The sequence below is a fragment of the Crotalus tigris genome, unplaced genomic scaffold (genome assembly GCF_016545835.1).
Source record: "Crotalus tigris isolate CLP2741 ecotype Arizona unplaced genomic scaffold, ASM1654583v1 scf7180000018674.437415, whole genome shotgun sequence".
Lineage (NCBI taxonomy): Eukaryota > Metazoa > Chordata > Lepidosauria > Squamata > Viperidae > Crotalus > Crotalus tigris.
Genome location: NW_024097138.1, coordinates 139,950 through 163,775, shown reverse-complemented (window position 1 = coordinate 163,775; position 23,826 = coordinate 139,950). Strand labels below are relative to the sequence as shown.

Below are 23,826 nucleotides of genomic sequence, written 5' to 3'. Positions count from 1 at the left end.
CTGCTCTGATTCTACAAGTGGCACCTGACCATCTGGTGGGAGAATGGAGTAAGGAATTTTAAATTGTGGGTAGGTCCCTTCCCCCTGCCACCCCTCGTGATACAAAGGACGATACCATAAATGAGGCTCAGGAAGAACACCCTGAAACACTAAAGTTTGTTGTAGAGAAGCTGCCAGGAATCCAACTTGTCTCAACCAAATACTGCAATTTAGCTGAAGCTTTTAGTGAGAAAGAATGCGACATCCTCCCCCCTCACTAGGCTACAGACTGTGCCATCGAAATCTTACCCGGGGCCAAGTTCCCGAAGCCAAGAATGTACTCAATGATGCCCAGAGAAATGAAAGAGTTAAGGGAGTACATTGATAAGAACCTGGCCTGGGGCTTCATCCAACCAGTAAAATCTTGTGTAGCAGCCCCTGTATTGTTCAAAGAAAAGATGAGTTGCTGAGATTATGTGTAGATTTTAAAAGATTGAACGCTGTCAGCCTAGAGAACATGTACCCCCTCCCCTTAATGAAGGACATGTTAGCCCACCTGGCAAAGGAAGAGGACGAATGGAAAACCGCCTTCAATTATTCCCTGGGAAGCTTCCAATTTAAAGTGATGCCTTTTGGACTACAAGGAGTTCCTGCTGTATTTTTGCAGCTAATCAACCAGGTGCTCCATGGTCATCTGTATAAGGGATTTTTGGTTTATCTTGGTGACATTCTGATTTACACTGAGACTATGGAAGAGCACATTAAATTGGTCTGTGAAGTGCTGAGGAAACGGAAGGCTAAACTGTATGCAAAGCTTTCTAAATGTGAGTTTCACCAGACATGCCTTGAGTATCTAGGGTACCGAATTTCAAATAAGTGGATATAAATGGATCTTGCAAAAGTGAAAGCTGTATTGGAATGGCAACCTCTTCGCACCCATAAAGCTTTCTGGGATTTGCTAACTTTTACCGCCAATTTATTCCCCTCTTAGGAAATGCGCAGATGTTGTGTTCTTGTGTTCTCACAGATATTTTCAATCTCTCATTGCAGCAGGCAGTGGTCCCATTGTGTTTTAAGATGGCCATCATTTTGCCAGTGCCCAAAACTCCACAATTACAAGCCTCAATGATTACCATCCATTTGCACTGACATCCATCATTATGAAATGTTTTGAGAAACTGATAAAGGAGATTACTGTATCTAGCCTCCCGCCAGCATCTGACCCACTTCAGTTTGCTTACTGACCAAATCACTCTATGGAGGATGCTATTTCTCCATCTGAGCTTGAAGCACTTAGAGCAGTGGTGGTGAACCTATGGCACACATGCCAAAGGTGGCACTCGGAGCCCTCTCTGTGGGTATGCATTCCATTGCCCCAGCCCCACCTCTCCCCACAGCCCCCTCCTCACCAGCAACCCCCCTGAAGGAGAGTCTCCCCCAGGCACAGCCCATGCAGAGCAGCGCAGCCAAGGACATGGCAGCCGGGCAATAGGGACAAGACTCCACCTTTGCACCCCATCGCGTACAGATGCTGCTGCGGGGTGATGGCATAGGGCATGGCTGCCATGGCACTGCAAGGCCACCTGGGCAATCTGCTGCAATGGGCCATGGAGGGGGTGAGTGGCCCTGCAGATGGGTGGGGCAGGGGTGGAGGGCGGGCTGGGGCGGTTTTTGGGCACTCGGTCTCTAAAAGGTTTGCCATCACTGACTTAGCAGAAAGAAATACTCATGTGTTTGTTGTTTGTCGACTTCATCATTTAACACAATCATTCCCTAGCATCTAGTAGAGTCTTTTAGGCTTAAACACTCTTTTGTGCAACTGGATTCTTGATTTTCTTACTAACAGGCCCCAATATGTGCGAGCTGGAACAAATATTTCTAACACCATTTTCTTGAGCATAGATTCTCCTCAGGCTGCGCCCTAAGTCCGTTGCTGTTCACCCTGTTGACTCATAACTGTTGTGCTAGGTTTGCCACCAACCATATTGTGAAGTTTGCAGATGACACAAGAGTAGTGGGCCTTATTCATGATGACAATGAAGGTGCTTACCACAAAGAGGTTGAGGGTTTGGTGAACTGGTATAAGGAAAACAGTCTAGTTTTAAATACTGGAAAAACCAAAGAGATCATTGTTGATTTCAGAAAAGGCAGGCACAGCCACACTTCTCTGTGTATTAATGGTTCACCTTTGGAGATGGTTACCAGCATCAAATTCCTGAATGTGCAGTTAACAAGTAGGCTGGCTTGGTCGCTGAACAGCGAGATACTGGTGAAATGGGCACAGCAGCGCCTGCATTTTCTGCATTGCATGAGAAAAGCACATCTTCCTTCCCCTATCCTTACCACTTTCTACAGAGGGTTGATCGAGAGCATCCTGTCATACAGCATCACAGTCTGGTTTAGAAGCATCACTGCTTCAGACAGGAAGGTGGTGCAGAGAGTCGTAAGGATAGCTGAAAAGATTATTGGCAGTTCCCTCCCTTCCATCCAGGACATAGCACATAAGCATTGCTTGAGCAGGGTCCATAAGATTGTCTGGGACACTACACATCCTCTTCACGACCTGTTTTCCTTATTACCTTTTGGGAGGAGGCTCCGTGGTATCCAAAGCAGAATATCCAGATTTAGTCACAGTTTTGTTCCATATAGTATTAATCTTGTGAACTCTAAAGCTTCCTCATTCCGTTATGTATTCTAGATGGATAGTGATTAATATTTATATGTTGCTTTTATGTAAGGTCTAAACATATGGTTGTATATAGTATGTTTAAATGTGTGTTATGTATGTGTACACTTTGAGAGCAAGCAACTAAATTTCATTTTTAATGTGTGCCATTGTACCCATAGTAAAAAATGACAATAAAAGTTATCTATCTATCTATCTATCTATCTATCTATCTATCTATCTATCTATCTATCTATCTATCTACCTACCTACCTACCTACCTACCTACCTACCTACCTATCGCAAATCTAGCCATGCCAATAACCAATTTATTGAAAACGGGGAGGGGGGAGAAAACCCGACCTTGTCAGCCATTGCCATGTCAAGCAGAATTCAAGAAACTAAAAAGACTCTTTGCAGCCGATCCTGTTCTCAAGCACCCTAATCCTGAAAAGCAATTCATCATTCAAGCCAATGCAAGTGACATGGCTGTGGGTGCTGTTCTTTTACAAAAAAAATGACTGGGGGGAGTTACAATCCTGTGTTTACACTTCCCAGAGCTAACCAACACAGAGAGGAGGTGGGCCATTTGGGAGAAGGAGGCTTTTGAAATACGATGGGCATTACTAACATAGCATCATTTTTGGAAGGGGGGGAGATACATTTTGAAGTATGGACTGATCATAAAAATTTGGAAGCTCTGGAAACCCCCCCCCCTAATTATTCCCAAAACAGGTCTGGTGGGCTCAATACTTCAATAGTTTTAACTTCACCCTAAAGTATTTCCCAGGGGGTAAGAATTTTTTGGCTGACACCTTGTCTAGAATGCCCCAGTTCAAAAGTCACTGGGAGGAAGTAATTAACTCCATTATTCCCCTGCTGCAATCTGCTTCTCAAATAACAACTAGATCACAAACACAAGGATCACCTGCTGATCTTGATGATTGCTTACTGAAGGAACTTATGGAGCAATTAGAGACTGACACCTGGTTCAAAGACAACAAATCTATTTTAACCCTTAGGGGAGGACTAGCCTGGAAGTTATACCTCCCATATGGCTTCAGACTCTAAGCCCTTCAGCAGAGTCATGATGCAAAGTAGGTGGGTCATTTTGTATTCCTGAAAACACTGCATTTAGTGCAGAGGCAATTCTGGTGGTCAGGAATGAAAAGAGACGTTGAGAGTTATGTGAGGTGCTATGCTACCTGTGCTACAATGAAAAGACGTCCTGGGAAGCCCCGTAATATGGACTGTAATTGAGCTATTTTCCAAAGAAGTGTATTTCATCCCTTGCTCAGGACTTCCCTCTGCCCAAAAGCTAACCAAGATGTTTTTGAAACACATATATAGGCTCCATTGAGCCCCAAAGTGGATTATTTCTGACAAGGGGGTCCAGTTTACTGCAAAGTTCTGGAGACAGTTCGTTAAACTGATTGGGTCAACTCAGGGGCTTTCATCAGCTTTTCATCCAAGTACAAATGGAGTGGCTGAAAAAGCTAACACAATGGTGGAACAGTACCTCAGATGCTACATTAATTACCAGCAGACTAATTGGGCTGACCTCCTGCCTTTCGCAGAGGTAGCCTACAACAATACTGTGCACAATAGCACTGGATTCACCCCATTTAAAATAGTAACGGGTCAAGATTTTGTACCTATGCTTGAGTATCCCCAGGAGCCTCCTACTTCCCACACTTTGGATTAACGGGTGACATCTTTCCAGGAGGTTTGAGTGAATGTGAAGAAAGCAATGACCAAGGTTACCAAAGTTTACAAGGAGCAGGCAGACAAATGACGTTCCCTCAAATCCTTTTTTATGTTGGGCAATTGGTTTATCTTTCAATAAAATATTTAAGGTTAAAGTTACCCAGTGGAAAATTGGGGGCAAAGTTCCTTCATCCTTTTCCCATCACAAAAATCATAAAACCTGTTACAGTGCAATTGAAACTTCCACGACTGTTGGGAAAAATCCACCCTGTGTTTCATTGTAGTCTGTTGAAACACCTATTCCAAAGAAGCCGCTGGGTCTGGTGGTGGGAGGGGGAGACACATTATGAAATAAAATGAATTCTTGATTCTAGGTTGTACAAAGGAAAGTTACAGTACCTCATTCAGTGGAAAGGGTATCCCCTGTCAGAAGCTACATGGGTGAAATGTACCAATGTGAAAGTGGATAGATTAATAAAACAATTTTATGATAAATATCCTCTCAAGCCTCAAGGAAAAGCTTAACCTACTTTTTGTTTCCCCTACAGGAGACTCTTTCTTTTTGAGAGGGGCCGACTGTCTACTCTACAAATGAGTATGGCTGCAGCAATTTTTTCTTCTCATTCTAGGTTGCCACATAGAACAGAGGGAGGGGGTTGCCCAGGTGCTTCATTAATCAAAATAATCTTCTGTCTCATGGGAACCAAGGTCATCGGCTGCTCCCAAGACTTGGGACTGGGCATTGCATAAAAAGCCCACCAAATAATCTTATTAGGGAACATAGTTGCTTGCATAGTTTTTTTAAGTGGGACATTTAACTTTGTATTGGGAAATTGTTACTTGTATATTCAGACTTGGTTTCACTTTTGACCGTGCCAATACTTTGTAACTAATAAACCTGTTCTTTGAGGAATTCTCAAGCCTTGGAGTTTTGCTTTATTCATCTCTGTTGGAACCATGATATAATTATTTTCATATATCTCAATATTTCACCATATAATTTACTGCATTTTCTGGATATGATCTGCACACTGAATTTGTAGAATAATAATTAAACCAAACTATTGTTATAAAAAAGAGAGCAACAAGTTAACCATAGTCAATATATGAAATGATGCTTCATACCTTCACCATTGGAAGAGTGTCATTTAATATAGTTAGTGAATCCATGAGCAACGGTGAACGGTCCAACCACTCCTGTGCTTTTTGTGTTAAATCAGCCATCAGTTTCAATGTTGCATTGGACTTATAGAATTGAAACAAACAAATCAAACATTAATATATTTTGTAGGTAGGCAAAGAAGTTATTTTAAAGATTAAAGCTTTTAGCACAAAGTTTTGTTTTCGTGTTATCATAAAAGCAAGGGACTATTGCTAATAAGATAACAATACTCCGAAGACAAATGTGCTAGTATAAATGTTCCTAATTTAAAACTTAGAAAATTTAGTTTATTCCCCAATTAAGTTCCTCTCTCATTTCATTTAAAAGCAATCTCTGAGTTGCTGCTTTTGTAAAACCCACCAAGTTACATATTCTAGAAACTAATAGAATTTTTCACGAATCAAGTCTTCAAAACAGTTTCTGCTAATTTATCAAGAATATTCTAATAATAGTGAATTGTTAATTTTATTTAATATGGCATTACCTTTTCCATGATTGCACGTGTTTCAGGAGTATCTGGAGAATACAGAATCTGCCCACGCAACATGGGCTTTAAGAAAGACCAAATTAAAGCTCCAGAAGGTGTCTTAACTAAGTCCAGAAACAATGATAAGCAGAACGGTGCTACAGAAGAGACAAGAAAAATATTGGACCAACCAACTGAAACATACCTAATTCAGTGAAATACACTGGTCTGTTAGGATCCTGATGAATCCTCTCATAACCTTGTGGTTATGATGTAATTCTTTTGACAAAACTACCCTCCTCAAAGATCTCCATTTGCTTAACTCAGCCAGAAAGACTTAATGTTTAGGAAAAGTCTTTCCTAAGACTTTTCTTAAAGTTAAAATTAAATGAAAATTTGGAAGGACTACCTGCCAGTACATTGTCAGTTTTTCCTTGCATCTATATAGCATTTTGCTGTGCCAAAGACTGCTCTCACAGTCATGCAAAACTATCACAGTGAGTGAGACTATTAGCCCATCAAAGTCAGTGTCTGACAGCAAAGTTCTCCATGGCCGTAGTGATAGATTTAATTCTGCTTCCTACTTGAAGCTCTCTTCATTTCACTCGACTGTCTTTATATATCCAAGTAGGAGTAAGACACAAAACAAGGGTTAATTTTTATTTCAGTGTTCTTAGTGAAATCTTGTCCACATAATTATTTTTAAACAAGAAAAAAACACAGCACATATTAATTATGAAGTCAGAATAATATTTGAACTGACATTTTTCATCCTACATTGTAGGAGTTTGGAAAATGGTAGGAAGTTATAAAGTCTTTGCAAATTAATTATATTGAAAAAAGGATCCTGATATCTTTGCTGTATTTTACAGCAATCCACAGAACAATAAGATCTAATAAATAAGAAGAGAACTTGGTTTTGTGTAGTTTTAATTGTGCTGATTATATTGTGCGGTTGAAAACAATATAATGAAGTAAAATGGAATTATCCCACACTCTCACTAACATTGTTTCTGCTTGGTTACACTGAAAGGATCCCATTAGATTTTGCTTCAACTGCCAAACTTACTAGTATCAGATGGAATACTATATTTCTTCATAATATGTTGAATATGTTCATCTTCATCTGCAGAAGAATGGTGAACATTCTGCTCCTCAAAATCAGGTAGCAGAGATTCAAAAAACAAGGGAGTGATTTCATGGTTGCAGAAAGTTTTGGATATAGTTTTCAACATTCTGCTATTTATTGTTAAATTGCTAGCCTCAAACAAAGCCTGTGAAAATAAACAGACAACACAATGATAGCAAAGAAAGCAAGTCAAGGGTGATGATTAATTAATTGAACCTTGGAATGGGTTTCTAACTGAGATCTAGAGAACTCCCTAATGTCATTCAGGAAGGCATTATAATCTGGCCGTTTTCCCAGGCTCCTTAATGTAGGATGGATGGAATACCTTGTTAGATGTGTTTATCATATGTGCATATTTTGATGCTAGTGGTACTGATTTTCCATTTTATTTACTTCCTTTATTGAATTTTTTCATTTATCTATTTGTATTTGTCATTTACACTATGGGTCACTCAGAATCAGTTGGGAGTCATGCAGTACCAAGGTAAAAATAGAGACATTAAGATTTAGAATACAATACTTATATGGTATCTTCTAACATTAGAAGCCAAAATGGGTTGAAAATGGAAATTCACATAAAAATGACTTTGAATCAAATCCTAATCTATTACACAAAGGATATATATGGATAAAGAATACAAGAATAACAGAGCAAGTTCTATAATGAAACAATAGATATTTTTTTAATAAATGTAACCAAGACAGGATAAATATTTCAGTGAAAATGCACTAAGTACCACTGGAGTAAATCTTTATAAATATAAAATGAAATGTTATCTTGTAAAGTGTCCTCTATATTCAGTTACACGAGGCATTCTTACTGAATCCCCCACTTAAGGTAACAACTGTTCATCCTAGTAAGTTGTGTCAATTTATCACTATCAAAATAACTGTCTTTTAATCAGCACTATTTTGTGAACAGTCATTTTGCACAATGTAATTTTCACAGTTGACTGGCTTTGCATTTCATCTTTTTCTTATATTGTTATTTTACAACATTTACCTTCTGCTAAACAGAATAACTGTTCATATGTCAGACAAAATTGATTTTATCCCATTGGACATTATGCCACAATAATTATGTCAGCTGTTAAAATGCTAAAAAAAGTTAGTTATTTCCTGCTACTTTCAATGGAAAAAGTTATATTTATTTGATGGTATATATTATTACAAACTCTATACTACTATTTTTGGAAAAGTCATCGTTGTATTATAAAAATACAAAGCTGAAAACATTGCAACAAATGCCTAAATCATTGCAACTCACTGTGAAACCAGCAGCCTTTGTAGAAGTTTCAAAATTGGCAACATGAAAATAAGAATGCTGTAGTGCAAACTACGCCCCTTTTGTGCACATGTCAATGTTGCATGCATGTTCAAAAGGAGTAAGTTTGTATTGTGGTATTCCATCCAACATCTTGTTGATTTTGATACACAAACCCCCACTCTATGAAACCACCAAAAACTGAAATAATAAAATATAATATATTAAATGTACTGCAATTTCAAATTAAAGGGAGAGCTAACAAGAAATTGGCAGCAGACTTTAACAGGCACAGAAAACAAGAGAGGAAATGGAATGATGAACTGTTTCACTCAGTTAATGATAATCAGAATTACAATTAACCAAAAATCAACTATTCTTAATCCCCTTGTTTTGTTAAGGGAGCTGCTTTAGTAAGATCACATTTGGAATACTCCATTCAATTTTGGTCATCACAATACAAAATAGATGTTGAGATTCTAGAAACAGTGCAGAGAAGAGCGAGCAACAAAGATGATTAAGGGCTGGAGCCTAAAATATGTTGAACGATTGCAGGAACTGGATATGTCTAATCTAATAAAGAGAAGGACTAGGGTTGACATGATAGTAGTCTTCCAATATTTGAGAGACTGTTATAGAGAAGAGGGGAGTCGACCTACTCTCCAAAGCACCTGAAGGCAGAATAAGAACCAATGGATGGAAACTTATCAAGGAAAGATCCAACCTAGAGCTAAGGAGAAACAATTAACATTTGTTAAAAATTAACAATTAACAGCCTGCCTTCAGAAGTTCTGGCTGCTCCATCACTGTAGGTTTTTAAGAAGAGATTGGACAACCTTTGACTGGAATTATATAGGATCCCCTGCTTGTGCAGGGGTTGGACTAGAAAACCTCCAAGTCCCTTCCAACTCTGTTATTCTGTTCTGTAATACTAGATATTGGCATAGATTTGTCAAGAGCCTATTTTACCAGACCAGACTTCAGTTTGTTTTTTTTCTGAATCAACTTTCTTGCTCAGTATACTATGGAAATGCTGTATAGATATAATATATCTTGATTTCAACAAAGCATTTCACAAAGTACTAACATGATTCTGATTTGCAAGCTTGTTAAAGTATAGGCCAGATGGCTGCTTTGAAAACAGCAAATATTCATCAAAATGGAAGCAGCACTGGGTGCTACAAGTTTCATTCCCAAGACTTCTACTTTTCAGTATTTTTATTAATTTTGATGAGGAGGTGGAGGAAATTTGCAGATGACTTAAATTGGGTGGGAGAACTAATGTCTTGGAAGACAGAAACTGAATTTTAAACAAAATAAGCCAAAAATAACAAAATGAAATTTTACAGAGATAAATGCCAAGCTCATCATTTAAGTAATAGAAGGCACAAGTAAAATGTAAGAGATGCTTAGAGGGCAACAGAACCTGTGCAAAGTAACTTGGAATTATTGATCATTACAAAACTTTGATATGATGCAATTGAAGTAGCATTATGATGTGTGACTGCAGAAAAGGCAAATATGGATGTATTCTTCAAGAGAAGAATCTATATATCATTAAAATTCTTATATTTGTAACCATTAAGCGGGTGAAACAATGCATCACAGGGTAACAGTTTTTGAACCAAGGTACCTCAAAATGGAGTAACTTACAAAATGCATCCAAAATTTGGAACCTATGACTCCCATGGAATTGAAATTTGGCAAATTTTTGGTTGCTTCAGGGCTGCCACAGACACATTTATGTTTAGTAGACCAGTCTTGCTCTAGCCCTCTAGAAGCTGAGTAGACTAGACCCTCCATTGGCTGCTGGTCCCACCCTAGCCATCCAGAGGTCAAGTGAAGTCGTCCCACTATCAGCTGCCAGAAGATGATAACAGGCACCAAGAATTGATAAAGACATGTGGAGTTACTTCTGAACAATTTTTTTTCCTTCACTTAAGACAAAAATCTTGCCAAACTAAAGCAACTACTTATTTATTTATTAAATTTAGATGCTGCCCATCTTGCTTAGAAGTTACTCTAGGCAGTGGTGGGATTCAGCTGGTTCCCACCACTTCGACAGAACCAGTAGCTAATTTTTTGTTGCCCAGGCCCAGAATAGACTTCCAGAAGTGGCATCCATACAGAGAACCGGTTGTTCACATATTTGAATTGCACCACTGACCCTAGGTGGCTTACAGACACAGTAATGTAATAAATAAGACAGACAAATAAATAAGACAAACAAATAAGACAGGATAAAATAAAATGTACCGTAAATGCCGGCGTACAAGGCGACCCAGCGTATAAGACGACCCCCATCTTTATAGCCGGGCCGCATTCCTAGAACGTTGTCTTATACGCTGGAAACTACTAGTATTTCCGGCGTATAAGACGACTCGGCGTATAAGACGACCCCCGTCTTTGGCGCCGATTTCAGCGCTCGCGGAAGTCGCCTTATACGCCGGCATTTACGGTAAATTAAAAAAGCAAAAATTGTCAATATTTCTTCTCTAAAATGCTGAAATTTATTTGTTCTCCTTCACTGTGACATTGCAGCTTCTAATCTCCTAATAAGAATCCTTCCCATAATATGTTGCAACTGATAATTTGACTTCTATGCAAATCACACACTTTCTAGACTTCTGATATTTTTCTTTATATATATATATATATATATATATATATATATATATATATATATATATATATATATATAATTCTAGCTTCTAAGAATTAACACATTTTAAAACAAACCTTAGAAAGTGGTGCATGTCTTGTCATCCTCAGCTTTTTCAGGGAATGAATTGCATCTAAGAGTGGATGAACATTGGATACAAGCTGCATCCTCAAGTGATCCATGTTTTTCAGAAATTCTAATGCCTTATCCACAGGAATTTGAAATTCTTTAGGGAAAAGCATCTAGAGAAGCCCACAAAGAGCAACATCATAATCCAAACTAAACATATATGTGATATATTTTATTCAACTAATACCAAATAAAGCATTTAAAGTTTAATTAATTTTCTTGCTCAAATCACAATATATTTAGACCTTCTTTGACTGAATTGGGCTTCAAAGATTATATCCTAAAGGCCACATTCTCAAAAGATCAAAGTTCATATATTTGAGGGAGAGAACGGAACTATGGAAAGCAGTCTATTTTCTGTTAAGTTCAATAAGAATTGTTATTATTCCAGTATTTTCCAGTCCATGCAACGTTCATCACGCTTCACTCTGCTGCATCCTTTAAAATCAGTATTTCATTATTATTATCATTTGTTAGTTCCACAACTTACCATTCCTGTCTCTACCCCTTGCCAAGAAGTCAATAATTATAGTACAGTATTCATAATTTCAAGGTTCTACTTGCTGAATTTAAGTACATAAATTTTGGAGATCTTATTAGTCTATTACTATGTGGAGGCATCCTTGTGAATCAAATAATATTAAGTTACAACTGAACAAATGGCTAATGTCTTTTCAGATTTCTTATCTGGTAAGTAATAATATCCCTTTTGAATAAATCCACCCTGTCCGTGAAACACAGTATGTTTAGATTTTGCACTGAGATTTAGGGATGTTAATTTGAGCATTGCATCCTGCTGGATAAATACAATCTCTACTTAAATTTTCAATTTAAATATTCATATCTCCAAATATTTCAATGAATTCTATAGAATCACTCATTTAAATACAATAGTCCTCTAGTTACAAGTGTAATGGAACCTGCACATTTCGCTCTTAACTCAGAAAACTCGTAGGAGTGAATCTCATACCTCGAACGAGATCACTCCCTTGCTCATTAAAATGCACGCAGTTCATTAAGTGCACATGAGGTATCTCAGGGTGGGGAAGGCCATGGGGGGCCTAGAGATGGAACAGGCCCCCAAGGCCTCCCCAACCCAGTAATATACCTCATGCTTCCCCCTCCCTTCTTGCTGCACTGGACTCACTTACCTTGAAAAGATCTGTCTCCTCTCTGCTGCGGTTCCTTCTTTTGAGGGACAGGGGAGTCGATGGAAGCCCCTGGATTCCATAATATCACGCAAGTTCAGGCACCGATCCTCTTTCACAGAGAATGGGTGCCTGAATTCTCATGCTGTTTGCAGTGCCTGCCTCCTGCTTCCCCTCAACTCTGGAGCCATGCAGCTGCTGCCTCTGGAACAGAGATCAGGGGAGGCTTCTGCATGCCTCTGGAGGTTGTATCCAGGCCTCAGATGACTGCTCCAAGCTGCTGCCGCTCAGAACAGAGCTTCCAGAGGTTGGATCCAGGCCTTGGAAGGGTCCTCCAAACCATTTGTGCCTAGAACAGAGATCGGGGGGTGATTCTGCATGCCTCCGGAGGTTGGATCCAGCCCTCAGAGGGTTCCTCCAAGCTGCTGCCATCCTTAACAGAGCTTCCGAAGATTGGATCCCGGCCTTGGAAGGCTCCTCCAAGCCATTTACACCCAGAATGAAGATCAGAGAGAGGCTTCTGCATGCCTCCGGAGGTTAGACCCAGGCCTTGTAAGCTCCATTCCGGGCGGCAGCAGCTTGAAGCAGTCATCCGAGGCCTGGATCCAACCTCTTGATCCAGAGGCATGCAGAAGGCCCCCCCATCTCTATTCCAGGCACAAACAGCTTGGAGGATGCCTCCAAGGCCTGGATCCAACCTCTGGAAGCTCTGTTCCGGGCGGCAGCAGCTTGGAGCAGTCCTCTGAGACCTGGATCCAACCTCTGGAGGCATGCAGAAGCCTCCCCCGGCCTCTGTTCCAGGTGGCTAGGAGGAGGTCTCTGAGGCTCTGGGGACAATGGAGTCACTTTCTCCCCCAGTGCAGCGAGCTCTGGTGGGCTGGATGTAGGTGCAAGTGGCCTGGCTTTCTCCCTCAGTTGAAGGCTTCAGGCCTACCCTCAGGCTGAAAGGAGTTGGGGGTAGGAGCAGGAGACAGGCACCTTTTGCATAGAGAATGAAAGTTTCTGACATCAGTGATTTGGCAAACTTCAAACACTCGCGCAAGATCACAGACTCCAGATCCATGGACTCTCTGTGTGAAAAGCATTTGCAAGCTGACTCTCCTGTCCCTCAAAGGGAAAGAAACTGTGGCAAAGAGGATTTTCGCAAGATAAGTGAGTCCAGTGCAGCAGGAAGGGAGGGGGAAGCAGTTATTAGGAGTGGGGTGGAATAGGGTGAATGTTGCAGTGCCACTGAAGTCGCTCGTAAGGGTGAACAATTGCCATGATGCTGCAATATTTGTAATTTTGGGACTTGCTCATAAATACTAGGGAGCACTGACCATGTAACTTTGAACGAGCCTTAAATGAACGCTCATAACTTGGGGATTACCTGTATCTTCTACAAAGGAGTATATATACTGTCCAATTATAGTCTTGGAAGTACAGCAATAATTAATAGTGACAATAGTTACACTAAGACTTTGAGCAAAATCATAAACTAAATTTATTTAGGATATTCTTTTTAAATGATTTTTTGAAATACATTACAGTTGTTTTTTCTATTATTCTTATTTCCCTGGAAGATGAAAAAAAATCAGAAAACCTCCCCACCTCCATAGAGTCTCAGTTCATTCTTTCAGGGATTGCTTCGGAGATGAAGTGAAGAGATTTAACTCTTCCATTCACTACCAAAGCAATCACTGAAGAGAAATAAGCTTGGAGGCAGCACCTCATACTACTATGTCCTCATCTTTTAAAATCTTCAGTGGTAAAATGTAGTTAACTTCTTCATTTGTTGCACACCTCTGCTCAGGTAGATGAAGGGAGATCAGTGCCAGCATATAGAAGAATGAGGGAACTAAGCACAGTCCTCCTTAGTGAAATCCTGCTCCTGATGACTACAAGGACATATCCATAAGATTTTTTTTAGCAAAATATGGAAATGATTCGCCACTGCCTTCTTTCAACATGTTTTCTCAACTTCTCAGTCTAAGTAATAGCTCTGAGATTTCCCAATGACCTCTCAGGGAAGTCTTCATCAGATTTAAATCAGTTTAACTTTTTGTGATTAGTCAAAGTCCACTAGGTATTGCCACCTGCAATAGCATAAGGGGGGAAATCCAGGCTTAAATAGGCTTAATAGAACCCTTTTAAAGCAAAATGCATTTGTATGCGTGTAACAGTGTGACATTGAGGCCACTTTATGTATTTCATAAGTATAAATAATCTGCTTTCTTCCCTCTGCTATATGAAACATACATATTTTGCTGATGATCATATAAAGAAATACTATGTATGTTCATGTATTATAAATGCTACTATTATTAACACCTTACTTTTCACTTATAGATATCAGCAGTTTATATGAATTGTGCTCCATAATTCTGTCTGGTATCTATGTATTGGATAGTTCCTTCCTTCCAAATAAACATGCTAAAGAGTCATCTCTACTCGTATTCATAATATTTTAGTTTCAATCATGTTGGACCACAAAGTTGCCCAAGTCACATCTGGTCCCATTAAATTTATGTATCCACCACCCATTAAAATGGACTGTTTATCCTATGCATTTTTTTCTCCATTATGCATAGAATGGCAAAGAAAAGCAAACACATGAAACAAACCTTATAGATGAATTTGTAGACATCTAAGTAACGCAGAAATGTGATCCCCAAAAGATAAGATTTGTAAGTCCTTTCTGCAAAGGAGAACTTGCAGAATTGTTTTGCTATAATTTCCAGCTTAGCATCACCAGTATCAGTATTACAGGACTCTAGCTGTAGTATTTGAAATATCAGCTGTATTGGCATGAAAAAAAGCAAAATAGTAAATACTAGACTCTCACTAAAAAGGTTAAATTAAGTAGCTCTCTTTAAAACCACTGACCTAGACCACTTTAACAAAGCAGCAGATACAGTAGATACCAGTTGTTATATCAGGCAGTTTCTTAACTTCTTGTAAACAAAAACAGGTTCTTGGGCTTTAACTATTCATATATTAATTTTGTATCTTGCTATTTTATGATCAAGAACAAGAACTTATTGATGAAGTGCAAGCATATGCTATATTCATGTTTCCAATATTGTTGCCTGCCGTAATACTTCCTTAGTTTGGTATGGCTTAATATAGACTTTCTTTCCTCTAGGGAACACATATATGTCTATTTTTTATTGCATGGTGAAACAGATTATATATGTTTCCCAATTTAAAAACTTGCCCTGTATACTTTCCAAAAGTAAAATCAGAAACAAATACCCTGATCTACTCAACCCACATTTAAGGTAATGTGGTTTTTTTATAAACCTTATTCAAACAGATTGATAAAAAAATGTGAAAAGCAGAATTAAACATTTTGGAAGGCCTCTGCTTGTTCTCTATGTGTAACTGTCATTTTGGGATATTAACTGACATTCAGCCAGTTTATTTTTTAATGACCCTTTCTCTCAACAATTATCTTTGTATCAAAAGCACTGGGATTTAATTTTTTTTCATCTATGTATCAGCATCACCTTTTGCCCACTGAATAGAATGTCAGACTATCATAGGCTGAAATATTATGATTTGATTTAGAAGTGAACCTATATTATTAGACAGATACATCACTGAAAAAGATGAGTTACCCACTGGTATCAACCATTCAGTCACACCTGATTTTTTACACAGATGAGCATGTATAATATAATCTCTAAAAAGTCATCTTAGCTTATAGTTATTATTCCTAAAAAACTTACCTGTGTTTTGTTTTCTGAAAGAGGCATTTCTGTAAAAGCATTGATACTTTTGGTAGACAATCCTACAATATTTCTGAGATCATTCTTGAGGCCATCAGCATTTCGGAACAGATCTATGATCATATCTTTAAAACATCACAGAACAAAAGTTTAAAATTAAAAGGTCTGTTTTACTCCAGTTTTCAGAAAATACTATAAACAGAACACTTAAAAGATGGTTTGCAAAAGAAAAGAGCTTTATGCTATAAAGTAATAACCTGAATAAGAAAATATTTAAAATGTTTATTCTCCTATTTAAAATTAATTTGTATTTTTATTTCAAAGAGGAACTTGAGCAAGCATATATATTTGATATTCACATTTAGGTAGCATTTTAAAAATAAAAATAAAAAAAATAAACCATATCTGTTTATAAAAAAATTAAGCCTATTTTCATACTTCTTCAATTTCACCTGACTCTTTCATTTCAAAAGCCTAAGAAATAGATCTTTTTAAATGAATGTTAATTTCCCTTCTTGTTTAAATTATATCAGATGAATATATTTGGTGATCAACATATTCTATTTATTTTTTTACCAGTTCCCTCTGAAAAAAATTAGTATTGCTGTAATTAATTAAAATTCAAAACTTAAAAAAATGTTATTTTATCATCAACAAGTTGAGCAATCCCTAATAATGCAGAGGATATTATTAGTCAGTAACTGTGTTTTCTGAATAGATATGGACAGCTCATTTAATTCTCTTTAGAACAGCACTTGATTTCTTTTATTTTGGGTGGGGGAGGAGGTTACCCTCAAGTCAGCCTTGACTCCTGGTGACTACACTGACACTCCATGCAGGGTTTTTTTTGGCAACATTTTAGTACTGCAAATGGTTTGCCTTCTTCAACTTTGTGTTTAAGGCAGGACTAGTCCCACAGTTTCGTTGATTGCAAAATAAATATAAGTCAGCAGCGTGTTATGACTGTAAAACAGGCAAGTATAGTTGCATCAATAAGCAAAATTTCCAATTTTCGAGAATGAAGCATTTTAAATAGATATTGGATTCAGTTAGACCTCACCTGGACTTTTGTGTCCAGTTTGAGGCATGACAATTTAAGAAGGATTCAGAGAAATTAGAGCAGGTTCAAATAAGGGCAATTGAGATAATCCTATGAATACAGATTGAAGGATCTGCATATGGCCAGCTTTGGGAAAAGGCAGTTTGAGAAGAGAGATATGACATTACATAGATAGCCATACCATCCATTGTTTGTAGCATTTGTTGGAACACTGCGGCTATTTACACAACACATTGTTAACTCAGTTATTTGTTTGGTCTTACTTCTGGGTGGCCTTAAGAGTATCATATTATTCTCAAGTCAGATTTGTAAGCATTTCATAGAAAAACAGGTGGAAGGGACCTTCTAGTACAACTTAGTATAGAAATCATGGGGGCTCCATCACTGGAGATTTTTAAGAAGAGGCTAGACAATCATTTGTCTGAGATGGTATAGGTCCTCCTGCTTGAGGAGAGGGCTGGACTAGAAGACCTCCAAGGTCCCTTCCAGTTCTATTCTATTCTAACCTTCTGCTGAAGCAGGAGACCTTATACAATTCCAGACAAATGTTTGTCCAATCTCTTCTTGAAAACTTCCAGTAACAGAACACCCACAACTTCTGGAGGCAAAGTGTTCCACTGACTAATTGTTCTCATAGTCAAGAAATTTATCCTTAATTCTAGGATGGATTTCTCTTTGATGATCTTCCACCCATTACTTCTTGTTCTGCCCTCAGTTGCTTTGATGAAGAGGACAACCTCCTCTTCTCTGTGAAAGTCCCTCAAGTATTGGAAGACTGCTTGTAAGGACCCACCCCACTTTGCATCTTAAGAAGACAGAACTCTTGGAATAATTCTTCCAACAGGAATCCTTTATTAAGAGAAAATGGTTGCAGGCATGCTAGACAGGACTTGGGGTTCAAGCTCTTCCATTCAAGGTTTTAAGGGGTTCCCCAGTAGTCCCACCCAATCAACCCCCCTTCCAGTGATAGTTTCAAGTATCACAATTCCACCCCCTTTCTTCTTTCTTCCGTCTGAATGGAGACTTCAGGTAACTACATGAAAGGCAAGTACCCTGCTTTGTTATGATAAGGTTCTCTAGTGCTAATGCTTTGATGTTACAATAAACACACATTCAGCATTCAGCTCTTTGAAGTGTACTGAAGGAAGTGAGGGCCATAAAGCCCCTTTGTTCTCCCCCTTCTCTCCCTCTTATGGCAGAATCCAAAGAAGGCAGAATTGGGAGTTTCTATATTTGATAATTAAAGATGAAATATGATTGGATTCTGACATCCGGCCCCTCTTAAAAATAAGAGAGATCCACCTGAAAGAAAACACAAGTATAAAATTTAGTTAGGCTTGTTAGGATACTCTGTGTGAAACTTCTTCAATAGCTTCGGGGCTCTGACATGACGTTTATGGACCCACTCATTTTGTGAGGGAGGGAGGTGTTTCCAGGCAACTAGGTACTGAGTTGCTCCATGATATCTCCTAGAGTCAAGGACTTCCTTTATTTCGAAGTGTTGTTCACCCTCCACCATGATTGGAGGTGGTGGTGGGGGGGGGATTTTTGGCCGTAGAGGTGACTGATGCTCTCTTTTCAGCAAGCTGCAATGAAAAATTGGGTGTATTTGCCTGAGATTTTTGGGTAATTCTAATTCTACTGTTACTGGATTTATGATTCTTTTAATTGGAAAAGGTCCTATATATTTTGGTCCAAGTTTTTTACAGGGCTGTAGGGACTTTAGGTATTTTGTAGATAAGTACACCATTTCTCCTATAATGAATGGTGTAGGCTCAACCCTTTTTTTATCGGCTTGTGTTTTATATGCCTGCCTAGCTTCATCTAGTGCTTTTCTGACTATTGGCCAGGTGTTTTGTAATTTCTCCATCCATTCTTTCAGCGAGGGGATCGTTGGTTCGTTTGGGGTTAATTCTGGCATGGGGTTGAAACTTTGACCGGTGGCTATTTGAAAAGGAGTGTAACCTGTGCTGGAGTGGACTGCATTATTGTAGGCAACTTCTGCAAAAGGGAGTAAGTCCGCCCACTCGGTCTGCTGGAAACTAAGAAAACATCTTAAATATTGCTTAAGTACGGAGTTCATTTTTTCAGCCCCCCCATTTCCTTGAGGGTGGTGGCTAGATGTCAGTCCCTGAGTGGTTCCTAAGAGGGATAAAAATTCCTTCCAAAATGCAGACGTAAATTGCACCCCCCTGTCAGAGATGATGCGTTGGGGTGCCCCATGCAATCTGTAAATGTGTTGGATGAAAAGTTTTGCTAAGGCTTTTGCAGTGGGAATCTTTTGGCAAGGGATAAAGTGCACCTGTTTGGAAAACAAGTCCGTGACCGTCCAGACCACAGTATTCCCATTGCTTTCTGGCAATTCCACTATAAAATCCATGGCTATTTCTCTCCAGGGGGCTGAGGGACTTGCCACTGTTTGCAATAGTCCTGGCACTTTCCCTTGCAACCTCTTTGCCGTGGCACATTTTGGACAACTGGCTATATAACTTTCAATGTCCTTTTTCATGGATGGCCACCAAAATTGCCGTTTAATTAAATGTAAAGTTTTTACAAATCCAAAATGCCCTGCTGATTTTGTGTCATGGCAAAGGTGCATGAAAGTTACTCTTTGAGTTGTTGGTATATATAACTTTTCCCCTACCCAAGGCAACCCGTCTCTCATTGTGCACACATTTTTGTTTTTCTGGAACCATTCATCTGTTTCCAAGCTTTTTCTGAATTCAATCCCAGTTTGGCTGTCCAGTTGTGGTTTTATTTTGGCTTGGGTTCTTGTGGTTACTGGTGCTGCCAGTTGTGACTCTGCCATTATTGGTCTAGAGTCTGTGGTTCGTGCGCTGTTATATTGGGGCATGCGAGATAGAGCATCTGCCAGGAAGTTCTTTCTTCCTGGTAAATGTTTGAGCTTAAATTGGAATTGGTGAAAATGCTGGGACCAGCGGGCTTGTTTGGGATTGAGTTTCCTGGAAGTTTTCAGGGCTTCTAAATTTTTGTGATCAGTCCACACCTGGAAGGGGATTTTGTTGCCTTCCAGGAACTGTCGCCACGTGAGTAATGCCCAACGTATCCCATAAGCCTCCTTCTCCCATACGGGCCAGCGCTGTTCTGTTTCCGTGAGTTTCTTGGATGTATATGCACAGGGTTGCAATACTGCATCATCATTTTCTTGTAATAGCACAGCCCCCACTGCCACATCACTTGCATCTGCCTGTATTACGAAGGGCTTGTCCATGTCTGGGTGCCTTAGTATTGGTTCGGCAGAAAAAAGTCTCTTTAGTCTCTCAAACGCTGCTTGGCACTCCATTGTCCATGTTAGTGGCTGGCTAGGTTTTACTGAGGATGCTCCCTTCGTTTTTAGTAAGTTAGTGAGGGGCAAGGCTATCTGGGCAAATGAGAGGATGAATTGGTGGTAAAAGTTTGCAAAGCCCAGGAAACTTTGTAGTTGCTTTCTTGTGCGGGGTGGTGCCCAATTTAGTACTGCTTTGACCTTCTCTGGGTCCATTTCAATGCCCTGTGGGGATATGCGATAGCCTAGGTAGTCTATCCTTTCCTGGTGGAATTCGCATTTTGAGAGTTTGGCATATAGGTGAGCGGCTCGCAGCTTCTTTAAAACCGCTCTGACAAGTTTGACGTGTTCTTCTTTTGTTTCAGTAAAGATAAGAATGTCGTCCAAGTAAACAAGGACCCCCTTAAACAGGTGCTCCCTTAGAACGTCATTGATTAATTGCATAAAGACTGCAGGGCCCCCTTGTAATCCAAATGGCAAGACTTTGAATTGATAGCACCCCATGGGGCAGTTAAATGCAGTCTTCCATTCGTCCCCTTCCTTGATTCTCACGCGATAGTAAGCTTCCCTTAAGTCTAGTTTAGAAAAAATTTTCCCTTTCGATAGGTGTGACAGCATGTCTTTCATGAGGGGCAGCGGGTATAGGTTGCTTTCACTGATTGTATTCAGGGCCCTATAATCCACGCATAAACGTAAAGAGCCATCCTTCTTCTCTCTAAAAAGGACCGGGGCAGCCACTTTAGGCTTGGCTGGCTCAATGAAACCTCTCTCCAGGTTTTTTTTTATAAATCTTTCCATTTCCTCCTTCTCCTTTGGGCTCATGGAGTATAATCTGGGCTTCGGGAGTTTTGCCCCAGGCTTGAATTCAATGGTACAGTCTGTGGGTCGGTGGGGGGGAAGCTCATTCGCCCTCTCCTCACTGAAGACTTCAGCAAGGTCCCTATATTCCTCTGGTATTTCTGTTAATCTTTTTTCCTCTCCTATGGATGCTTTTTCTATTCTTGATTCTGGTAGCCTCCCTTGGGGTTTTAAGTCCATAGGGTCCCCCTTCGGGAATTTGATTTCTGTCGTCCTCCAATTTACCCAGGGGTTCCATTTTTTCAACCATTCCATCCCTAGAATCATTGGGCATTCCATACCTGGGGTCACCACAAACGTTAAGTCCTCTTCATGGTTGCCCAGGGAGAGATGTATTGGCAAAGTGGCTAGGGTAGCTGGCACCCCCCCTGCTATGGATCCATCTAGCTGGCCAAATGAGATTGGTTGTTCCAGTCTCCTGGATGGGATGCCCAGATTCCCCACTAGTGTTGGGCTAATGAGGCAGCGGGTACAGCCAGAGTCTATTAAGGCTTTCACCTTCACAGCTTCGGGCATGGGGGGGATTAATATAGTCACTGTTTTGAAGATGGGTGTGATGCATCCACTTACCAGGGGTTCGCCCTCCGAGCTGTCATCTGAGGCATCCACCGGCCCTGTGGTGTAGGCTGGAGTCCTTTCCCCTTGGTGAGCAGAGGTGGGGGTTTCTGCAATTTCCATCATTCTCATGGCGTTTCTTTTGGCTTAGCTGAATACTTTCCGGGTTTGTTGATTGGGGATCTGTCTGGGTTGTGCTGGGGGGCCTTTGAGCGGCATTCTACAGCTCGATGCCCTTCTCTTCCGCACTTGAAACATCCCATTTGCTTCTTGGCTGTATCCGATGATTTCACCGGTTGGTGTGTCAGCTCAGGCGGGGGGCGGCTCCATTGTTTTCCTCGGCGGTGCCTCTTCAATATGTCGATCTCTGCTTCCTCTGCCAAGACGTACCATTCCTCAAGTCGATGTGGGTCCCCTCGGGGCAGGCAAGCATCATATAGATCATAGTTTAGTCCGTCTTTGAAATGGCCAAGGAGGATGTCTTCTGGCCAATTCAGTTTGCTGGCAATGGCCCGGAATTCTTGTGTATACTCGGCCACTGGGCGTTTGCCCTGCCTCATCGTTGTTATTCTTTCACGGGCTTTGCGATCAGCCAGGGGGTCTTCAAATCGTCTTCTCAAAGAGGACATGAAACGGTTGAAGTTACTGAGTTCTGGGGCATTGGAGTCATGCAAGTTCACTACCCAATCCGCAGCTGGTCCATCCAGGGCAGATTGCACGATCCGGATGCGGGCTTTGTCGCTGGGAATATCCTGCCCATATTCCTCCATGTAGCTGAGGACTTGGGTTAGGAAAAACCCCAAGCGTGTTGGCTCCCCTTTGAATTTCACTTCCAACGGTGGACGTCTTGGAATGGATCGGTGCCTCTGTTGTGGGTGGTAGTGCCTTCCGTCCAGATTGCCATCTGTGGTCCGGTAGGGGGTGGGAGCTCCTGGATCAGTAGATGTCCCTGGGGTTGCAGGTTCCATGTCCCCCTCGGTGTCTCTCCCTTTGCGGCTCCAGGAACTGGGGCGGCCGTAGGGTTCAGTATTCTCCTCTCCTAGGGAGCTGAGAGTTCTCTTCATCAGGTCAATAGCTTTCTCTAGGATCCAGTCTGAGTACGGTGCCCAGCTTCCTCCCTCTTCACTTGCGTGCAGGGATTTCTCCATCTCCTGCTTCCATTCTGGTTGCTTGGTCCCCCGTCTCAGGGTCACCTTTCTTGATTCCTTTCCCCACTCACTTTTCTTTCCAACGCCCATCGACCAGCGAGGCTTGTGGTCCTGTGTCTCCACCACTTCTTCTCCTGAGGAATCTGGCCTCTCGGATCCCAACATCTGGCAAGGTTCCAACTGGGTCAGCGGCTCTCTTTCCAGGGAGTTTTCCCCCTCTCTTGCTCCATTGTCTGACATGGTAAATTTTTGCAAAATCCCCCGGCAAGGGTCTTCCTTCCAGGTGGATTAATTTTGCAAGTCCTGTCTAATGTAAGGACCCACCCCACTTTGCATCTTAAGAAGACAGAACTCTTGGAATAATTCTTCCAACAGGAATCCTTTATTAAGAGAAAATGGTTGCAGGCATGCTAGACAGGACTTGGGGTTCAAGCTCTTCCATTCAAGGTTTTAAGGGGTTCCCCAGTAGTCCCACCCAATCAACCCCCCTTCCAGTGATAGTTTCAAGTATCACAATTCCACCCCCTTTCTTCTTTCTTCTGTCTGAATGGAGACTTCAGGTAACTACATGAAAGGCAAGTACCCTGCTTTGTTATGATAAGGTTCTCTAGTGCTAATGCTTTGATGTTACAATAAACACACATTCAGCATTCAGCTCTTTGAAGTGTACTGAAGGAAGTGAGGGCCATAAAGCCCCTTTGTTCTCCCCCTTCTCTCCCTCTTATGGCAGAATCCAAAGAAGGCAGAATTGGGAGTTTCTATATTTGATAATTAAAGATGAAATATGATTGGATTCTGACACTGCTATCATGTCACCCCTAGTCTTTCACTTCACTAGATTAGATATGACCTTGTTCCCTTAACCATCCATCGTACCATTCAGCCTCCAGACTTGTTA

At 40.5% G+C, this 23,826-nt stretch overlaps 1 protein-coding gene across 1 annotated transcript in view; it reads right to left on the bottom strand.

Moving 5' to 3' along the window:
* ABCA12 (ATP binding cassette subfamily A member 12) overlaps positions 1–23,826 on the bottom strand; it is a 224,960-nt gene that overhangs the window by 121,773 nt on the left and 79,361 nt on the right. Inside the window, exons 15-20 of the mRNA XM_039355317.1 lie at positions 16,022–16,146; positions 14,915–15,088; positions 11,112–11,276; positions 7,049–7,253; positions 5,998–6,137; positions 5,477–5,596 (exon numbers count right to left, since the gene is read on the bottom strand). Of these exons, the coding sequence (XP_039211251.1) occupies positions 5,477–5,596; positions 5,998–6,137; positions 7,049–7,253; positions 11,112–11,276; positions 14,915–15,088; positions 16,022–16,146 (929 nt within the window). The remainder of the gene's footprint in view (positions 1–5,476; positions 5,597–5,997; positions 6,138–7,048; positions 7,254–11,111; positions 11,277–14,914; positions 15,089–16,021; positions 16,147–23,826) is intronic.